The sequence below is a fragment of the Vanessa cardui genome, chromosome 25 (assembly GCF_905220365.1).
Source record: "Vanessa cardui chromosome 25, ilVanCard2.1, whole genome shotgun sequence".
NCBI lineage: Eukaryota > Metazoa > Arthropoda > Insecta > Lepidoptera > Nymphalidae > Vanessa > Vanessa cardui.
Window position 1 is genome coordinate 4,991,264 of NC_061147.1, and position 23,081 is coordinate 5,014,344.

General features: G+C 35.8%; 1 protein-coding gene across 1 annotated transcript; it reads left to right on the forward strand.

The window, feature by feature from the left end:
• On the forward strand, positions 1–23,076 carry LOC124540402 (polyamine-transporting ATPase 13A3-like). The gene is made up of 19 exons (XM_047117916.1): positions 1–723; positions 1,800–1,967; positions 2,044–2,114; positions 4,763–4,872; positions 8,542–8,704; positions 9,282–9,486; positions 10,441–10,627; positions 11,762–11,897; positions 12,913–13,078; positions 13,856–14,056; positions 14,513–14,713; positions 15,850–15,975; positions 16,558–16,711; positions 17,189–17,310; positions 17,816–17,933; positions 19,309–19,430; positions 19,806–19,967; positions 20,489–20,615; positions 20,760–23,076. The coding sequence occupies exons 1-19, from the start codon at positions 610–612 to the stop codon at positions 21,734–21,736; spliced, it is 3,630 nt and encodes a 1,209-aa protein (XP_046973872.1). The 5' UTR covers positions 1–609; the 3' UTR covers positions 21,737–23,076.
• The last annotated feature ends 5 nt before the right edge of the window (positions 23,077–23,081 follow it).

A 23,081-nucleotide genomic window follows, 5' to 3' on the forward strand; every position in this document is an offset into this window, starting at 1 on the left:
GTAGCTTTTGTGGGTGTAAGTGGTGCTAGTATTTTGTATTAATTATTTACGTTTTATTAGTAAATTGATCTCTTTGTGTAAAATTATTAATATAACAGTAGAATTTACAGTGCACTTGTGTTTCTTTTATTATTAGAAAGCAATTTCTTAAAGTTTTATTATTCTAATAAGTTGTTTTGATTTGCTTTGTTGCTAGCATATCATAACCATAAGGTGGTAAATGTGTGACTTTTGTTCTGTAGCTGAAAGGAATTTGTTCTTGTACGATTATTTAGTGACGTAAACTGCTTTTAATTTAAAAAAAAATCACTATTTATTTTTAAAACAAGAACTATCTTCAAGGCCAAAGGCCAAAATTAAATAGCAAAATATGTCATGTTATTTTTGTCCTAGTTTCTAATTGATAAATGAATAATTGAGTATACGAGTATGTATTTTACCTATAATTTTATAGTAAAACTATTTGTTTATAGTTATAAACAAAAAAAATGAAAAGCGAAACGAAATATAGATAGTAAATATACGATGAATTAAATACCTCACAAGTGACAAGTGCATTTATATTGAGCATTTATTTATTTCTACCTCAATAAAAAAATAAAACCAAACATGAGTTACGAGGAAGAAATCCAACCATTAATTGTATACAGCTCTTTACAAAGTAGGGAATCACTAGATAACTTCACTTTTCAAAACATAAACACAGATCCAGAATTTGACCAGGTAAAGTTATTATACACTTGGATTATCTAAATTTTGATACTCATGTTTATAAAATAGTAACATCTAGTTTCTCAAACTCTTAATAGCTACGTGTAGTAGCTATTAAGAGTTTGGGAAACTGTGTATTATATTTCTTGAATCATTAAATAATTTAATTTTGTAATATATGTCATATCCACATCAGTATTTATATTAGTGTAACAATGGATACCTATGCCCACTACAGTCCATAGATATTGGTGCTGTAAGGAATATTAACCATTTATTGCTTAAGTGCCACCAACCTTGCGGACTATGATGTAATGTTCCTTGACTTACTGTTACATTAAACCTGAAAACAACATTAGCAAGCATTGCAGTTAGGCAATGGAATATTGGATATCTAGATGGTACCTATACAGATCGGTTTCCAGAAAGCAATTAAAAATAATGCCATTAAGACATTCAAGTTATTTTTGCTTTAAAAAGTCATTCATAATCTGTAAAGTTTATCTGCCTTTAGTAAAAGAGGTTGGGTTGTACTATAAATAGTAAACAGAAAATATAATTATAATCAATGTAATATAACTTACTTTTATTTTTATCTTTACGAGGAAGTCTTATTGATAAAAAACATGCATAAGTATTCAGAAAGAATCTTGTTTTTTTATAGTTGATGACATTTATTTAATAATTTAAATATCGAAAAATATATTACAATATATGCAAATGGTTAATTTATTTAATATGAACACATTTTTGTGTAAATCGAAAATAAACATTAGTATTCTTTCCATAGACGCTTTTTTGAATTTTTATTTTAAATGAATGTGTTTAATATATAATGTATTGTCTTCCGAGAAGATTTCCGAGAATTCAGTCAGTGTCGTTACAAGGGACATTTTGACATAGTTTGGTAGCTCATTGGTGATTTAAAGATTAGTTAAAATTTCATACAGTGTGACTGCCCATCATTCTGTTGGCTATAAAAAAAATTTATAGAACAACACTAATTTCTATCGAGGAAATAACATTAATACTAGATACTTTATTTTAATACTCAATAAATTATATTATGACTATAATAATTGTTGCAGGTCGTACACGGTTACCGTAAATGTAGATGGCGGACAATTTTAATGCACATTCTATCGACACTAACTTGTGGTATTCCTTATCTATTTTTCCACTGGTGTCCCACATGGCTGCTCTATGTAACCTCCGTCAGATGTTGTTTTCAAAGTGCTGATAAAGTTTTAGTTATTGTAAGTATTGTAAAGATAATTGTTAGACAATAAATTAATCTAGATAAATTTGTTATAATATTTTTTTATTTCGCAGGAAACATTTCAGAAGAAGTGCAAAAGTTATTTCATTCATAAGATAATTGATAAAAATATAGCCGACGCGAGGTAAGACTTATTTTAATGTAATACTTATTAATAGTAAAGATCCCTTTAGGAGCATGTTCTAGTAAACAGATATGTTATTAACGCGCAAAAAGTGATGACTAGAAAACGTCCCAATTGGGACGTTTGCCTCTAGTCGTTTTGCGTAGTAATATGTTATAATACATAATACGTTTTTCATAATTAAAACATCTAGTTATCCCTTTTACTTTTTGTTTTTGTTTTTATCAAGCTATCCTTTTTACTTGTAACGAAATGTAAAATAAACAGTCCCCGGCGCGGCACACTTTTTTCTGTTGTTTAGAATGGATATAACATATCAGTTTATTAGAATATCATTGTTTGAAGTGAGTTTTTAGATCATCGAATCAAATATATATTAATCAAACTGAACTCGTATTACAAATATGATAATTATTAAACAAAGTTTCGACGATAATAATTTTTAATACGGGACTCACATATTCGTATCCGTTTGTAACTGTCGTTTATCTTAACAACTCGACAAAAGTACTCCCCTATGCCGTAAATTGAAACAATTTACGGATTTATATTCGAAGGATAGTTAGTTGACGTAATTCGAAACACCTTGAATAAGACTTATGTAACTCTGATGAAACATATTATTTCTTTGACTTTTAAAAGTATTCCAAATTTGTTATTTGACAAATTATGAATAAAAAAGAATATTTTTTTTCTGTGTTATAGATATACTAGCGACCCGCCCCGGCTTCGCACGGGTGCAATACTGATACTAAATATACTACAGAATTTGTTTATTAAGTTACTTAACTATGCTGTCTATGTATTATATACAAAAACCTTCCTCTCGAAACACTATCTATTAAAAAAAAACGCATCAGAATCCGTTGCGTAGTTTTAAAGATTTAAGCGTACAAAGGGATATAGGGACAGAAAAAGCGACTTTGTTTTATACTATGTAAAGATTAGCTTAATGTTACTGAAATGTTTGCTCCTTTTAAACCAGGTGATAGATTTATTTTCAATATAAAACAAATATTCTAGAAATTATCGTAATACTTGTTCTAATTGTAGAATATCTTTTATTTTCATGCATCATGGTTTGACAGAATTTGGTGTAGTTGTTGTTACACACATGACGGTTACTAATATAATAAAATAAGCGTATATAATGTATCGATTGGTAATAAAATAAGAGGGCATTGTCTAGTAGAATTGTCTATGGGTTTATCTTAGATTATTAATACTAAGATCTATAATTCTGTTTATAATATATATTGCACATTTAATCTTTACAAAAAAATTCTCTCACTACGCTGTGTTTTTATAATTTCTATTACGTCTCTGTTTTTTTTTATATCATATATGTATAGATAATTATAAATGCGTTTTTGTTTTTTAATTTAATCTATGTTTTTGTTTCATTATTATTATTATCGTATTTATTGTAAAATTTATTGTTACCGCCTTCATGACTTTCTGTTTGGCCTAAAGGTTGACTGGTAGAGAATGCCTTCAGACATTGAGTCCGCCTTTTGTCTCAACTTTTGTTGTTGGTCAATAAAGTATTTAAATATATAAAATAAAATATTAAAAGTTAACTTGATCGAAAAATAGACTTTCTATATGGGATAAATACAGCTTAACAGATTGTATGATACATGGAAATCCCTCCGTAAAAAAAATATTTATTACAAAACTAGCTCTATGTATTTATCACTATTCAGTTCCCTGGTTGTGGTTATATAACGTATTGTTTAGCATTTAATCACAAAATAAAACTGTAGACCTTTGTTCTAAAGTCGTAAAAAATATAACTATGGAAGGTAATTATCGTTTTAATGGCGCAGCGTAAATAAATACATGCAGACACATAAGAAATAAGCTCTGTCAAGTTAATATATCATAGACTAAAGTCGCAAATATCACGTCTGTCGAGATTTATTAATTAAAGAAAAAAAACAAGCCGTATAAAAAGACGATCGAAGTCTTCTAAAGATATATTACTGACCGATGACAGTACCCAATCGTAAAGAGTTAAGTTTGTTAATTACTGTACAGTCGGGGTAAGAAAGGGTTCGTCACCATAAGATCTATTTTCGCGTGCTCAGTATGAGCGATAATCTGCTTTACCGATCGAGAATGACATATTGCATCGCAATGATTTGATGTTCAGATTCAAAAGGTACTATGAGTTTAAGACTTGATAAAGGAATTAATTTGACGATGAAGGTTTTCTTACTCTGACTGTACACACACGCATCTTTTAGACTCCGAGATGGTACTGAGCATTTATTGACATAAAAAGCAAAATATTTATCGCTACCTATTTGAGATTTGAGCCCAAGACCTCGAGATTTTAAGCCTTCTATATAGCCTATAAACCAACGTTTTCATGATTACACAATTCCGAGGTCCCGGGTTCGATTCCCAGCCAAGTCGACGTAGAAAATTCATTAGTTTTCTACGTTGTCTTAGGTGTTTGTGGTACCGTCGTTACTTCTGATCTTCCATAGCACAAGGGCTTTAGCTACTTACATTTGGATCAGAGTAATTTATGTGATGTTATTCCATATTTATTTATTTATTTATTATTTATAAAAAAAAGAATTATATATTATAGATGAAGTTATATATTATAGTATTCCTAAAATGTTATTTTATTACAGTGGATTATTAAACGAAGGTTTTGAAGATGAATTCGGCGGTGAGAAAGGTCCGTTAGATAGCGCAGATGATCTGTACACTCCCTTACACTTGGACGACGGAACTAAATTAAGTAAGTAATACAATTAACTTAATCATTAAGCTCATATATCATTATTAATGATAATTAATTAATGAATCATTTCATTTATTAATTACGTATCTTAACTACTAATTATCTCCTTAGCGATAATTATCATCCCTTATAGAAAAATAACATTCCATATAAGGTCATAATAATCAATCTGCTTCTACGTAAACAAGGCTTAAGTAAAATAAATACTAGCTATAATTATATAACAATTAAATTGTTAGGAAGTTATATTATTAGTAATTTTCTCTCTAGCCATTAGTTAGTTATTAAAATAATACGCCTACATATTACGTCCTGAATATCTGTGGAAATAGTTGAACTAATGTTCAAAGGAAGTATCTATATTTATTTATTTATTTGAAACATCATCGGCATATTCACAAAAACACTTATGCAATAAAAGTACACGTACCAATGCAGTGTGCTACACCACTACAGGCATTTACAGCACTGTTGAATTAAATAAAAAGTAATACACTCTTAAATAATATTAAAAACTTAAGCTAGAACAAATATAGATTTCATACCAAATACAATACAGGCAATACAAAAAAAAATAAATTCAAAATCATATATTTTCTCAGTATAATATAGATATTTTCTACTAAAAAATAATTTCAGTTATATTATTTTTATTATGTTTTAAACTGTAATGAAATGAATAATGTAATATGTAATATAATCTATGACAGCTTACTAAGCGCTAATCTTACGCTAAAAATAGATACGACTACTGCCTTAAAGGGAGAGTCACGGTCGATTCGATATCAAATAACTAAGCGACCCTTGTACCATAGACTTATTTATATTAGTCAGAAAAATGTTCTGAAGGCCAAAGGGTAATTTAACTGATAGCTTTAGCATTAATCTTCTTTTAATACAGTAAAGTATGATTTATTTATAGAATAGAAGTGTTATATTTATTGATTGTAAAAAATCTATTATCACTTTGGAAATAAGTGCGTTAGACATGAAAAGAAAGAAGGAAAAAAGTGCGCGATAAAAAAATTAAAACAAAAATCTTTACATTCTTATTCAAGTAATTTCATAAAAGGGCTTTTGAATCGTCATTCAATTGAAATCTACCACCGGTTCTGTAATTAGATTATACCGGGAAAAACCGTCAGTAGTCACTTTCCACCATTTTAATCACAGATTATATCATTACAGAACAATTTATTTTTATATAATAGGTTGGGGAAAAAGTTTCTTCGTATTTTATATGAAAATTCAAAAAGTTTTTTTTATAGTTTATTTACATTTGACTAAAGTATGTAGGTGCCATTTTGTTCCATAACTTTTTGCCATCTTGTTGGTAGTGACATGATCCCATTGCTGTAAAAATTTTGGGGCTTCTGATCGAAAAACTGCGACAAGTGGTTTTGGCAGTCCTCTCGTGATGTTAACCTGACACTGCCTAAGGAATTCTGCAGAGACCGAAACAGATGAAAATCTGAAGGTGCAAGGTCAGGACTATACGGCGGATGCATTAATACCTCCCAGCCAAACTCTCGTAATTTTTGTTGAGTGGCTAAAGATGTGTGAGGTCTAGCGTTGCCATGGTGAAAAACCACACCCCTTCTGTTGATCAATTCTGGACGCTTTCTCTCAATTTCTTGCTTCAATCTCATCAATTGTTCGCAATACAGTTCTGAATCGATGGTCCTGCCGGGCGGTAACAGCTCATAATTAATGATGCCCTTCCAATCCCACCATACACACAGCATTACCTTGTTGCGAGTTAATCCGGGTTTTGCCACAGTCTGTGAAGCTTGACCGGCCTTTGACCACGATCTTTTTCGCACGTTCTTGTCGTACGTGATCCACTTTTCATCACCAGTTATCAGCTTCTTCAAAAATGGTTCGGTTGTAACCGACGACGTAATGAATTACGTCGTAATAAAGAATCACAAATGAGTACACGGTTCATTAGGTTTCTTTCAGTGAGTTCATGAGGCACCCATATATCGAGCTTTTTTGTGTACCCAGCTTTATTCAAATGAGTCAAAACCGTTTTGTGGTCAATTGCCAGTTCTTCAGCTTCATCGTAACTACTAATATGCCGATCTTGCTCCACTTTTTCAAAAATGGCATCAATTTTGTCCGTAACAGGGCGACCAGAGCGAGATGCATCTTTGATATCAAAATTTCCGGCTTGAAAACGCTTAAACCAAACTTGCGCTACTCTCACAGATACTGCATTAGGTCCATAAACATTTTTTTCACAAATTTTTTTCGCGGCTTGAGTTGCATTTTTACCTTTTTTATAGCAAAATTTTAAAATGTATCGAATTTCTTCTTTAGATTCACTCATTTTAACAACAACAAAAACAAATGAAAATCACACAAATTCCTAATTTGAATTTGGAAGTGCCTTCTTTAAAATTGAAACTTTTTAATGATACCAAAACCAGCCAGATACAAATGGTATAGCCAAAGAGATTTTATTACAAGTTCATACATACTATATGCGAAGAGACTTTTTCCCCAACCTAATATTATAGAAGTCAATGAACACTAACTCCACGATTTTATATCTTTAACATAATCTTGTATTGAGTAATATTTATTTATCAATGTTTTTATTTGAGTTTGAAATATTAACAATCGGCATAAAATAAAAGTACAATAAAATTATAAATAGAACAATAAAACAATCTAGTAACCACAGAGTATTGTAGAGCTAACAAGAGAGATGTTTTCAACCATTGTTGCTTTAATATAATTTTAATAACGATGTTTTTTTATTAAACTTATCGTTTAGTGGGAATAAAATGATTTATACTTTGTAGTTTCCGTTTTTGATAATATATTTTCATACGCAATATATGAATACAGTACGTATTTATTTATGTATATATAATACCTCATATTGATAACAAAAAGAATATTTTTGTTAGTAAAATACGATTGTAGGTTATATCTTCCCGCTGTCTAAGTCTGTGTAGTCAGAATTAGTGTTTTATACATAGTGCATAAGTGTGGGTGAGGTAACATACATACTCTCTATTGCTTTTCCGAGTCGACGACGACAATCCGAAGGGACTAATGATCTAATTAGGACTCTAGGTTTTAGTTCAGAAATTACAAGCTTGATTACGTTGACAGTATTTATACTCCCGTTCGAAAAGCACGGTCTTACCGTTGCTCCTGCGTGTAACTCTGTCTGGAAAATTAAATTTGTTAGTAAGAAAGTAGATCTGCGACCTGGTAACATACAAGGCCAACGAGATAGATTAATTAAATCTGAAATGACCTAGGCTTTAAGCCTAAAGGTAATACTTTTAAAACAAAGTTTTTTTTATAAAAAACAGGTTTTTTAAAATATTATTTCTGAAATTTCAATCCAATCGTTTTCTTCAACAATATGCCATGTAATGAAAAAATAGACATCGTGATCAGACACTAATAAGTTCAAAATGAAAACAATAAATGTTGCCATATCTCCTAAGTATACATTTACGTGTCTATAAAAATAAATATATAATGATGTGCTGTAATAACAGTAACATTTCAACAAATAATAGAACATACAACTGAGTAAATCATCAGATATGTTGGACGTAAATTTGTCCTTGAAGTTTTACTTCTTTGGCGTTTAAAGAAGTTTAACTTCCAAAGCTAAATGGCTATCTGTTTTCTGCTCAGATGTCCAACAGTATCGATATTTCCGTCACAAGAAACAGTACCTGATATGGGACGCGTGTCGGGCGCAGTGGGTGCGTCTGGCAGGAGTGGAGCGTGGTACCACGTGTGCACAACTGCACGCTGCCGCCGCCAGGCCGCCCTGCACGGAGCGGCGACTGAGAATGTTCGTACATATTTATTACACTTATTTTAGGCTGTCAGGGTCAAAACTTTGCCTCTTTCAAGAGAAAAAAGGCGTTACTAACATATAGTAGATAGCATTATTCCAGAATTTTATTTTTATTTTCACCCTCAAAATATTTGTCATTAAATTTATTCTTTGCAACTGTAATTATATTGGCAAGTCTCAGTGACTCAAATTGCAGTACAGTGTCGTAGTAATTAATGGTTGGGTGACCTCGACAATAAGGAAACTCTAAGTCATTGTCAATATTATAGATGTTTGTCTTAAAGGAAAAATCTAATTTATCTCCAAAATATTCTACCTCCAAACAACAGTACGTAGTATTTTTGTACTCTGGTTTGAAGGGTGAATGAGCCAATGTATCTACAGGCACAAGGAACTTAACATCTTAGTTCCCACACACCACCAGTTTAGTAAGAAATGTTTAATATTGCGCCATTGTCTATGTGTGGGCGCGCGCGCCATTGTCTGTCTATGGGCGGCTGTGACCACTTACCATCCTAACTATTTTGCTTGCAACGTTTTAATCTTTATCTAATGTACTATATATTTTTAGATTAAACATCTACGGTCTCAACGAAATCAAAGTGCCAGTGCAATCGATAATGACGCTGATTATATTGGAGGTGTTCAACCCGTTCTACGTGTTCCAACTGTTTACGATAGCCGTCTGGCTGGCCGAGCCGTACTACTACTACTGTATTGCCATCGTGCTCATGTCCACGTTCGGTGTTGCCACGTCGGTTATACAGACGAAAAAGGTATGTGGCAAGTTTTAGGTTAGCCTGTAATCGGTGGTAGGGTTACGAATCATCAAAACACACCACCAATGACACGGTAGCTACGTGTTACCGTTGAGGACATGCCCATGCACGCCTCAACGCGTACCCAGCTTGACCTAGGCCTAGGATGAGCTAACACACTCCACAAATATTCAACCGCCAAACAGCAATACTTAGTTGACGACTTTTGACGACCTCTATGGTCGAGTGGTGTGTACACCGGTTTTCATGGGTACGCCACTCTGAGGTCCCGGGTTCGATTCCCGGCCGAGTCGATGTAGATTACCATTAGTTTTCTATTTTGTCTTGGGTCTGGGTGTTTGTGGTACCGTCGTTACTTCTGATTGTCCATAACACAAGCGCTTCAGCTACTTACATCGGGATCAGAGTAATGTATGTGATGTTGTCTCATATTTATTATTATTATTATTATTTAGTATTGTTGTGATCTAGTGTTCGGGTCTGTAGCGTGAGTGAGCCGGTATCTTCAGTACAAGGGATATAACTTCTCGTCCATATCTATGGGCATTTGTCCGTCCTCGTGTATAGAGACCGGTCCCCGTGCCCGCAGAACCATTTCTATGGGCATTTGTCCGTTTCGTGTATAGAGACCGGTCCCCGTGCCCGCAGAACCATTTCTATTGGCATTTGTCCGTCCTCGTGTATAGGTGACTTCAGTACAAGGGATATAACTTGTCGTCCATTTCTATTGGCATTTGTCCGTCCTCGTGTATAGAGACCGGTCCCCGTGCCCGCAGAACCATTTCTATGGGCATTTGTCCGTCCTCGTGTATAGAAACCGGTCCCCGTGCCCGCAGAACCATTTCTATTGGCATTTGTCCGTCCTCGTGTATAGGTGACTTCAGTACAAGGGGTATAACTTCTCGTCCATATCTATGGTCAGTGTATAGAGACCGGTCCCCGTGCCCGCAGAACCAGGAGAGTCTGCGCGCGACGGTGGAGGCCCACGACACCGTGGAGCTGTGGGGCGGGCGGCGCGTGGCCAGCCGCGCGCTGTGCCCGGGCGACGTGCTGGCGCTGCCGCCGCGCGGCGCCACCATGCTGTGCGACGCCGCGCTGCTGACCGGCGCCGCCGTCGTCAACGAGAGCATGCTCACCGGTCGGCCTCGCTAGCTGCCTTTATAATATACTCCATGGCCCAGTGGTTAGAACGCGCGCATCTTAACCGATGATTGCGGGTTCAAACCCAGGCGAGCACCGCTGTTTCATGTGCTTAATATGTCTTTATAATTCATCTCGTGCTCAGCGGTGAAGGAAAACATCGTGAGGGAACCTGCATGTGACAAATTTCATAGAAATTCTGCCACATGTGTATTCCACCAACCCGCATTGGAACAGCGTGGTGGAATATGTTCCAAACCTTCTCCTCAAAGGGAGAGGAGGCCTTTAGCCTAGCAGTGGGTAATTTACAGGCTGTTGTTGTTGTGCACACCTGACTGTCTTTTTTATATAATGTTGTCTTAAATTTTCGCGATTATTACACATTTAAATAAAACTAATTATAACGGATGAATCGCGTATATTGATTATTTTTAAATATCCCGACGTTTCGAGCACTTTGCAGTGTCTACCCGTGACCACGAACACTTAAACATTTAAATGTTTTTTTTATGGCGCTATGAAAACACGTTTTAAATTTCCCCCAAGATAATTGGGGGTATGTGGGCACCATAATATAACAGAGTGGTAAATAACCAATGATATCCTACCATATCTTTAGTGGGTGTCACGAGATCGCTTTCGCATGCTACCATGACACGCTGACGGGTTTTAAATTTCCCCCCAAGATAAGTGGGGGTATGTGGGCACCATAATATAACAGAGTGGTAAATAACCAATGATATCCTACCATCTCTTTAGTGGGCGTCACGAGATCGCTTTCGCATGCTACAATGACACCCTGATAGTGTCTTTGTGTAACTGCCTAAAGTTGTGAAATTATAAAAACCATGTCCATGGAAAAATGCATTATATGCCAATTTTTGTTAATAAGTCCAAAAATGTTGAAGTCTACTAATCTCAAACTGTGATACTGGTATCCATCTTTGATAAGGAACTTAAAACAGACAATTTATTTTAAATTATATTATCAAAATTCCTGACGCTTATAAACAAAAATTGGTGCTCTAGCTGTTGTGTCTTATTTAAAAAGAAACCGTAATTACTCTACCGTAAAGCATTTATTCCTTTGACATGTTATTCTAGTTATTTAAAATTCTATTATTTCTTACAGGTGAATCAGTGCCAGTAACAAAAACGGCTCTACAAAGAATCGACAAAGAGTTTGATTTGAAGGAACACAACTCCAGCGTACTGTTCTGCGGCACGAAGGTTATTCAGACCCGATATTACAGCAACGAGCCCGTTAAGTAAGCCAATTTATTTAATAAAATCATTTATGCTATTTTATCTATTATGTTCATTCATATGAGGAATAATATTATTGCAGTCGGTAAAGCATTTCATATTCATAGCATTCTATATTAAAGATTCAAAAACTCATTTGATATTGCCATAAGTTCATCATAAATGTCAAGAGAATATTTAATGACTCAGGTTGTCAGTGTGACACCAAGTGTTTGATTCAAATTACTGAACGATCTAAAATCAGAAGAATATATTTATTTTCCCTGATTTTAAGGTAAATCCTTCTTTGATTGAGATTTCCCTCAAGCTAATTTTAATTGCTAGCTACTTAATAAACATTACTGTAATTGGTGGTGAACATACTTTTATTGGTGGTAGGACTTGTGGTGTGGTGGATGCAAGTCCGTCTATGTAGGTACCATCCACTTCATTAGATATTTTGCCGCCAAATAACAACTTGGCATAGTTGTGTTCCGGTTTGAAGAGTAAGTTAGAGAACAGACACTTGGGATATAACATCTTAGTTCCTAAAGTTGATGGGATTTATAGGGATGGTTAATGTTTCTAACAGCACCAATGTCTACTGGTGGTAGTGACTATATAACAGTAGGTGGCTCGTCAGTCCGCCTAGATATCACATAAACAACAACAACAACAGCCTGTTGTTGTTGTTTATGTGATATCTAGGCGGCTATATGTTTATGTGATATCCCACTGCTGGGCTAAAGGCCTCCTCTCCCTTTGAAGAGAAGTTTTTGGAACATATTCCACCACGCTGTTCCAATGCGGGTTGGTGGAATACACATGTGGCAGAATTTCTATGAAAAGTTGTCACATGCAGGTTTCCTCACGATGTTTTCCTTCACCGCTGAGCACGAGATGAATTATAAAGACAAATTAAGCACATGAATCAGCGGTGCTCGCCTGGGTTTGAACCCGCAATCATCGGTTAAGATGCACGCGTTCTAACCACTGGGCCATCTCGACTCACATAAAATTGCATGTTTTCTGACACAGGGCACTGGTCCTGCGCACAGGATACAACACGAGCAAGGGCGAACTGGTTAGAAGCATCCTGTACCCCGTGCCCGCTGACTTCAAGTTTGACAGAGACTCGTATAAGTTCATAATCATTCTGGCCTGCATTGCCCTTGTGGGCTTGGGGTATACCGTTGCTTTAAAGGTAAGTTTAAAATTGAAAAAGAAAAAAGAAAGTAAAGTAGCAGCCTGTAAATTTCCCACTGCTGAGATAAGGCCTCCTATTCCATTAAGGAGAGGGCTTGTAACATATTCAACCACGCTGTTCCAATGCGAGGTGGTGAAATGCACATGTGGCAGAATTACGATGAAATTAGACACATGCAGGTTTCCTCACGATGTTTTCCTTCACCGCCGAGCACGAGATGAATTATACCACAAATTAAGCACATATATAAAGTGGTGCTTGCCTGGGTTTGAACCCGCAATCATCGGTTGAAATGCACACGTTCTAACCACTGGGCCATCTCAGCTCTCACTCAATTAAGTTTTACGGCATTGTAATTTTTTTTGTAGGGATTACTTTTAGTATTTTTAGAGTGAGTAATTTGATCTAGTTTCCACTGACAGACTTTAAGATTAACGAACATTGTGTTTATATATTCAACGTGATTTACTACCATGTCTGCTATATTATGGGCAAAAACATTTTCTCGTTAATGTACCTTAGCTCAGGATTCAAATGGTTTTTAATAATTTGGAATTTCTGTTGGGTTAGTCAAACCAGAAGTTTGAATGTTGGAGAATGTGCGAATATATGACATTGGTTTCCAAAGTCTGTGGCTCCTTAACTCTATAAGATTGTTATATCTGACGGAGCCAATATCTATGGACTATAGTGACCACCACCACTAACCATCAAGTGTTCTATTTTACTTATATATTATAAATTAAAAAGTGAAATTTTATTACATTTTTCCAGACATACAGAGCTATGACAGTGGGTGACATAATTATAAAGGCACTAGATATAATAACAATAGTGGTACCACCCGCGCTACCTGCCGCTATGACGGTAGGTCGTCTGTACGCGGTGGGAAGACTCAAGCGTGCCAGGATTACCTGCCTGAACACCAGGGCGGTTAATGTTAGCGGATCGTTGGACTGCATTTGTTTTGATAAGGTTACAATCTATATTAATATTATAAATGTGAAAGAAGACAGACAGAGTTTCTTTCTCTGTCGCTCTTTCACAACCAAACCGCTGAACCGATTTTGATTTGATTAAATTTGGTATGAGGCAAATTTGGAGTCAAAGAAAGGACATAGGCTACTTTTTTGCCGGACACATGACAAGCAATACTCTAAAACGCAAGTGAAACCGCGGGCGACTGTTAGTAATCAATAATTCGATTAACATTAATTGTCTGTGGTAGCTTGATTGATTTTTTCCATAATTATTTATTTGTTATTTGGAAATTAAATATCATTAAACAAATTTTCTTGAAAAGCATACAAAGGAAATATATATCATTTTCATATTAGGGAGGATCGAATATTTTGTATTTTTTCTATATTATCTTTAAAATATGTAATATATCTTAAAATGTATATGTATAATGTAAACATATTCTTACAGACTGGAACGTTAACAGAAGACGGCCTTGACATGTGGGGGGTGGTAACCGTCAGTACGGCGTCATCCCCTCCACTTTTAGGAAGACCTCAAAGAGATCCGAGACAGTTAAATGACTTACACGAATTAAAGATAGGAATGGCTTCCTGTCACAGTTTGACATTGTTAGACGGGGAATTGGCTGGCGATCCACTTGACTTAAAGGTAAGACATACTTATAACTTTGGCGCTCTTTTTTTTTCTTTTTAGTTCTAATAGGAAATTTGAAAACTTTATCGGTGATTTTTTTTTATATTTTTTTTTACTGTTTTGCGGACCGTAGTATGTTAATAAGATTATTTTTAGCGAATTGTTTATATTTTTCTAATATAGTAGTATGATTGTATAAATGTATAAGATGTTTAAATGTACACCTCTTTTATTTAAGCTGGGTCGTTGTTTTATTTATTTATATTTTCTGTGTGGTGTACAATAAAGTATAAAGTAAGTAAAGTAGAAAGGTATTTTCACTATGTATGCTCAATTGTTCTTTATTTTGTCTGGAACTAATAAAACTAAGGCTTGTTGACTATTAAGAAATTTCAAGATTATTTACTAAACTTGACTACAAGTTTAAGACTTTGAAAGACATTTAGATAGCAAAATGTTTAAGTCGATTTAATGTTATTATTATAATAATTAACGTATATTTTTGGCAGATGGCTAAAACGCATATTATAACTTATATATGTAATATATGTTATGTAGGTACAAAAGACACATACACACACACATACACACACACACACACACACACACACACACACACACACACACACACACACACACAAACACACAAAAACGCGCGCGCTTACAATATATGCTTATGTAAGATATTGATATGGGAGTGCGGCGTCTTCTGGCACAGGTGCCCTGCCGCACTTAAAAGAAGGCTCCAACCTTTACTGTTTAGACGAAATAAGCTGAATGAATAAATATATGTCGTGGAAAGTCAATCATTTTGATTAAAAGAAGCTTATTTGATTATTATAGTAGTGGGTAAACGCGGTGACGTCATGTAATGTTAAAGTCACGTGGACAGAGTCGTGTTGGAGAATATGGGGACTGGATAACGACACTTGCGTTTGAGTAATTGATCAGCCCACACCTCCAAGGCGAAACTGTCGGTTTACCTACTTAAGAACCAAGTTGTAAATCCGTAATTAAACTTCTATCGCTATACCACGTGTTATTTTAATTCATCGTGATGGACCCCGTACCAACGAACACCGAAAAGGACCATTCTACCGCCCAGTCATCGCTGCCGCCGATATATGTATATATTTTTTATTTTTTATTAGATGTTCGAGTCGACGAGCTGGCTCCTAGAGGAGCCCGACGTGCCCGAGCAAGCCAACTACGACATGCTCACGCCGACCGTCGTGAAGCCCCGCGGCGCTGCCAACATCAACGTCGACGACTTACATGTACGCTCCATCATATTTCTGCATACTTCTAGATCTTCTAGAAGATGTAAAACTAATTGCGTTAAAAAATGACACTTTGACTTTAACGTTGACGAAACTGTTTTCGGAATTTTGGTTGATTGAGTATTTTATAGATGTACCGATGATATAAATCAGTTTTGATGACAAAAATTAGGATTTTTCTTCTGCGGGATATTTATTCGTCATCCGACAAATAGTCTAACGTAAATAAAGGCAAATCTTATCATATTTTGAAACTATTAGAATGTTCTTCGTTTAATTCTCGATGACTCTGTGGTGCACTCCGAGGTCTCGGGTTCGATTCCCGACCGAGTCGATGTAGAAAAAGTTCATTCATTTTCTATGTAGTCTTGGGTACGGGTTTTTATGGTACCGTCGTTACTTCTGATTTTCAATAAAAGCAAGCTATTTAATTGGGATCAGAGTAATGTATAAACAACATCTGTTTAATATTTACTATAAATTATTATAAATTAATTATCTTTTCATGGAAAAGGTACTGGAAATAATGTAAAATTGCGAACTAAACAAGAATTCAAACTTAATATATATTGTTTCCAGGTTCCCTTAGAGGTAGGAATCGTCCAGCAATACCAGTTCGTATCTCAGCTGCAGCGCGCCTCCGTGGCCGTGCGACTGCTGGGAGAAGACGTGCTGCGAGTGTACTGCAAGGGGGCCCCGGAGACTCTGCGCACTCTGTGCAAACCGCACACCGGTACACAAGTGTTTTGCACAATAGGCTATTAGACAATGCGAAAAATAAATTGTGAATTATTGTAATCAGTGTATATTATGAGTTTAAAAATGGTTATTTACTAACGTAACTTGAAAATAATACTTAATTTATTCAAAAATCAATAAATAAAAATGCATTTTTTTCAAAGGTTTGTCACGTGACACAAAACGCTCCTGATTGGCCGGGCTTATGATAAGTCACTTTCACTATATGTTCCACAGATTAAAATACAGGAAAGTGACGTCACCGACCCAGTCAAGTATCGTTTTCGCTCGTTATTTAAATATGGAATTTTTAATATGATATTTTTCGGCAAATATGTACTAGAAATAAAAAAAATCAATGGCTTTTAATGGGTTCCTTAACCAATAAAATAGCCTATTAAGTAATCCTTAACATGAGAAATATTTGTCTAGAAATGGACGTTAATGGGTGGTTTTATATTGTATATTCTAGTGCCCGCAAATTTGGACGAAGTGTTAAACTCGTATGCGGAGAAGGGCTACAGGGTTATCGCAATGTCGACGCGGATTCTGGAAGCCACGTTCAAACAATTGCAGAAGATGAAGAGAGAGGAAGTGAGTAGGGCACTTGTTTTTCAAATGAAATGAAATTATCTTTTAAACTTTTTGTCAATTTGAAATAATTTTGAAACATAATTTTACAAGATTCAACAAATTAAAACCTCAACAACAACAACTACAGCCGATAGATTCCCACTGCTGGGCTAAAGGCCTCCTCTCCCTTTTAGGAGAATGTTTGGAATATATTACCACGCTGTTCCAATGCGTGTTGGTGGAATACACATGTGGCAGAATTTCTATGAAATTTGTCACATGCAGGTTTCCTCACCATGTTTTCCTTCACCGCTGAGCACGAGATGTATTATAAAGACAAATTAAGCAAATGAATCAGCGGTGCTTGCCTGGGTTGAACCCGCAATCATCGGTTAAGATGCACGCGTTCTAACCACTGGGCCATCTCGACTTTGAATTGAAACCTCAGATTTTTCCAGTATGGATCGGCAAATATTCCATAATCTTTGTAATTTTTTTTTTAATGTATGTTTTGATATATTTGTAGGTGGAAGTGGATTTAGAATTTCTCGGCCTCATAATATTGGAGAATCGCCTGAAGCCCGCCACCACTAGCATCATCAGGGAGCTGAAGGAGGCCAACATACACGTCGTTATGATAACCGGTATGCTTATCCGTATATATAATGAACTGTACTTTTGTTTGTCTGATATGTGAAGTTGTTGTTAAAAAAGTTTATAAAGACTGTCAAATTAGAAATGATATGGTCGTTTTTAGTTTAGTTTCAGAGTTGGGGGGAGGGGGTCGTGAATATAATCGAATGAGTAGAGTAGTGTTATCTTCAATTTGCGAAACGTCAAACTTTTCTTCTCACTTTTTCTCACCACTACACAGTATAAGACAAAGTCATTTACCGCTGTCTGTTGTATGCTTAGATATTTAAAATTATACAACGGATTTTGATGCGGTTTTTTTTAATAGATTGATTCAAGGGAAAGGTTTACATGTATAATACACGCATAATATAGTAGAAAATGACTGAAACATGAATGAATGAGCATTGCAACCAGCATTGCAACAATATATATATTTTTTGTAACCTCACCTGAGCGAGTCAAATCTCTCAAATAAGGCGTGTTTCCAAATTGAAAATCTGAATAAAATGATGTAGATATGTATAGTCTATTCCAATGGGAAGAGGAGAAAAGGTAAATAAACAACTTTGACCTTGAATTGATATGTCATTTACGTTCGACTAGTGAGGTGAAAATAATTGAATAAATGGGTAATTAATGCTAAAGAACGATATTTTTTTTTTTGATTTTAAAAGTAATTTTCCGTTTAAACAAAGTCAGGTCGTAATAAAAAACTTCAGAGAATTCCGAATATGCATCCGTGCACATGATACGAAAGATGAGAGACGAATGTCTTTCTTAACATTGTATTATTTTCAAAACTATGAAATTGCTATGCACAAAACTGATCTATATTTCGAGATAAGAGATTATTTTTAAGTAAAATAATTCTTTTAACATTTTTGGTAAAAATATTATTTTTATGTAAAAACCTGTATAAAAATAACTTTTTTATCTATCGTTAGGTAACTTTTTACGTTTCTAATAAATAATTCATATTATATATTACAACCAATTAAATAAATATATTTAAAAAAATATATATAATATATTTTAAAACTAAAATAATATATTTTTTATCTGTATAAATTCATTCGTCTACATTCATTTAGCGAACATGCCTAATTGAGGCCTCTATTTTTAATGTTCGTCATCGAGAAATGGCGTCTTGAATGTCGACAAAACTGTTTTCGTTACTTTGGAAGTGAAATTAAAGTGGATCTATGTAGTTTAGTGAAATATTGTTGTATTACAAATGAAGATATATTAATCAAGAACTGTTTGTAGTTAATCTTATAGTGGAATTATCAACAAAACACTTGTGATATTGAAAAGTACGGTATGTTTTGAATGTTTCCTTTTGTTATTGGAATGGACTTCAACGATGTGTGTGTGTGTGCGCAGGCGACAACCTGCACACGGCGCTGAGCGTGGCGCGCGAGTGCGGCGTGCTGCGCGCCGCCGAGCGCGTCGTGCGCGTGTGGGCGCGCGGCACGCGCCTCTACTGCCAGAGCGAGCGACACGGGGTGCGCGCTAAACATTATTATGTATATTAATAATGTGTATTATTAATTTATTTTTATTAGAGCCACCAGCACTAAATGCAATATCACATCAAAAATAAGTATTATATTCCAAAATTATCTTATCAAAAGTGCTACTACTTATAGGTAGTCTCACAAGACTAGCTATAAGTAGTAGCACTTTTGACTAGATTACCACGAGACAAAGTGATACATTAGCATATTACATTTTTAATCTATTATATAATTTTTTTTTTTTAATTTATAACAGTAGAGTATTAAATATGGTGGCCTGTAGTAGTAGCTGACAAAGATGGTAAATGGTGATTGGTAATCGATTATATTGCATACACTAAGGATGAACTAATGATGTTTCAGGTGAATGTGGGGGGCTGCGTGTCGCTGGAGCTGGAGTCCGGCGAGACGGGGGCGGCGGACAGCGGGCGAGGCTCGTGGCGCTCCGCCAGCGGCTCGCAGGACGCGGAGGCGGGCGACGGTGATCCGCAGTATAAGATCGTCATGACCGGCGACACGTGGCAGGTAATAGACGAATCATTTATTTAACTGCCTATATAAGCCTTCAATTAAATAAAAAAAACTTGAAGGCGCATGGTGCGCCATCTTGTTTTTCGTACTGGCTGGAAAAGAGTGTCAATGGAAGTCGAATGGCGCTCTAGTGAAGCGTCGCGGCGAGGGTAGCGAGGCAGCCATCTTGAATGCAGTTACATTTAAGATTTCCCGCGCACCACGTATGCGACGAATCGCTAATTTCCAATAGTTTCTGTATTATTTTGTAATAAACTCAGTGTTCTAAGTGTGTTTGTGTATGTGATATTTTAACGTAACGATATTTATAACTACTGTGAAATTATCTGTGATTGATTTGCTTAATTAAAACTTTACTGAATTTGTGAACAATACTTTGAATATACGCCCACTTATAATTAATTATTCTGATATTGGCAGTAAAATGTCTATAAACTTATTGATGAGGTGTTTGCCTCTAATTGACAATGAAAACATTGTAAGCGAAGGGAATTGAATACGATATCCGGTCGCAGGTGCTGCGGACGCACCACACGTCGCTGGTGGGCCGCATGATCGCGCGCGGGGCCGTGTTCGCGCGCATGTCGCCCGACCAGAAGCAGCAGCTCGTGCTCGACTACCAGGCGCTCGGCTACTACGTGGGTGAGTGCGGAGACTGTGCGCCTGCACACTTCAGGGAGCGTTGGAGTAACCGTGACCCCCCCCCCCCTCGCCCCCCCGCCTTCACACACTTCACACACACACACTTCAGGGAGCCTTGGAGTAACCGTGCCCCCCCCCCCGCAGGCATGTGCGGCGACGGCGCCAACGACTGCGGCGCGCTGCGGGCGGCGCACGCGGGCATCTCGCTGTCGGAACTGGAGAGTTCGGTGGCGGCGCCCTTCACGGCGGCGCAGGCGGACGTGACGTGCGTGACGCGCGTGCTGCGCGAGGGCCGCGCCGCGCTCGCTACCAGCTTCGGAGTCTTCAAGTTCATGATCGCGTACTCGCTCACTGAGTTCCTGTCAGTCGCCTTCCTCTACTACTTCGACTCGAACCTCACCGACTTCCAGTTCCTGTTCGTGGACGTGGCGCTCATCGTGAACTTCGCTTTCTTCTTCGGCCTGACGGAGGCGCACTCGGGCCGGCTGTGCAGGGTGCCGCCGCTGACGTCGCTGCTGGGTCTCGTGCCGATTGCGTCGCTGGTCGGCCAGATGCTGTTGATAATCGTCGCGCAGTACCTGAGCTACGTGGCTCTGACCACCTTCCCGTGGTACGTGCGACACACGTACGAGGGCGACGAGGCCAACGAGTGCTGGGAGAACTACGCCATCTTCACGATCTCGATGTTCCAGTATGTGACCATGGCGATAGTCTTCAGCCATGGCTCGCCCTACAGGCGCTCGGTGGTCACGAACAAGCGGCTGATGGTGAGCGTGTTACTGATGACCGCCATTTGCGTTTACATAACGGTGTCGCCGGCGCAGTGGCTATCGAAGTTCCTCGAACTGAGGATGCCTAAAGATTCTCTCCTATCCTATATAGTAATAGCTTTGGCATCGTTTAATTTCGTCCTGGCTCTGTTCTTCGAGAGAGTCGTTATCGAATATTTGATGGAAAGGAAACAAATGATACCGAACTTCCTGAAAGAGAGGCACGTGAGGAAGACGCCGCATCTGATGATCAAGCGCCAGTTGACGGATATGGATTATTTGAGCTGTGATAGTGTTATTAAATACGATAAGGAAACAAACGGTTCCGTCTTTGATTCCGTTTCGCAATAAAAATGCTGATACAAGACCTTTATTAAAATCTTTATATCATTTGCAATGCATTTCTTATTTTGAAATAAAAATATTAAATATGTTTACCGTTCAAAATATTTTTTTATCAATTTTCATTTGATATTTTTAAACCAATAAACTGCCATATACGGATTTTTATATTACAATTTTGATCTCCATATGAGATATATTTATTTATATTATACAATTCAAAAGTAAAACATATGTTATATGTGATATAAAAAAATTACCAAATACTTTAGGTATATTTCATTTCAGCTATGAAGGTACTAACAAATGGCACAAAATAGTAAATACTATATCAATAGCTTATATAAAGCGGATTGCCTAATAACGGTTCATAGATCATCATTCCATTCTTTACCTCATTCTTTTAAAATAATTTTTAGTATGAAATTGTTGATATATTAGTGACTTCACTAAAGTTATATTTTAGTGATTGTGCTTTCATTTATGAATGAATTTATTGTAAAACATTATTTAAATCAAACAATTTTGTGAAATGTTTTCTTACATTATTTTTTTATACTTTTGTTGTCTGTGTTGTCCTCGCTTTGTATTCTTAATATTAGTTTTAAGTAGAAAAATGTTCAAACTATAGGAAGCATATTGTGATAATCAATTAAAATGATTCCTCAATATAAAATCTATATTCTTTATTGATTTTTCAACTAGCAATTTAAATGTTGTGTTAAATTTGAAAAAACTAAATTATATAAGTTTTTCTATATCAAGACGTGGATTTCGAAATCATATTTTTCTTATGCCTTCATTGATTATAAGTGTTGATTTGAGCATGAAATACGGTTGTGTAATTAGTGTTGTTTAGTTTTAAACAAATCAATTTCTAACCACGCACACTTGCACAGTAATCTCCATATAATAAAAATCAAACTATGACTACTCTAGGGATTTTAGTACAAAATTGTATAAATATAGTATATATTATTAGTGATATTTTACTACAATATGTAGGCTGTATTTTACTTTAAGCGATGTATACAGCTCGAAACCGGCCAACGATGTGCCTTACGTTTTCAATTTTAATTATATTTCCTCTTTATTATAACTCTTATCATAATTTGTACTTATTATGAATATTACTCTCAAATTATGTCTTAGAAAATATCAATGATTTTGCACTTATTTATTGTAACAGTATTAACTACAAATTAATTGTTACGTTTTGAAAGATTATTCAGAGATTTAATTTATTTGATTCAATGATATTTTTACAAATGTGCATCTCCAAGTCAATTTGTCGATATTAATACTATTTGATAGTAAATATATTGGAATAAATGAAGTATTTATAATTATCAAT

Excerpts from the sequence above, each read along its gene's own strand:
- LOC124540402 (XM_047117916.1), top strand. The coding sequence starts at position 610 with ATGAGTTACGAGGAAGAAATCCAACCATTAATTGTATACAGCTCTTTA. Across the intron at positions 11,898-12,912 it reads TACAGCAACGAGCCCGTTAA|GGCACTGGTCCTGCGCACAG; the intron begins GTAAGCCAATTT and ends TTTCTGACACAG. Across the intron at positions 16,712-17,188 it reads TCTGTGCAAACCGCACACCG|TGCCCGCAAATTTGGACGAA; the intron begins GTACACAAGTGT and ends TGTATATTCTAG.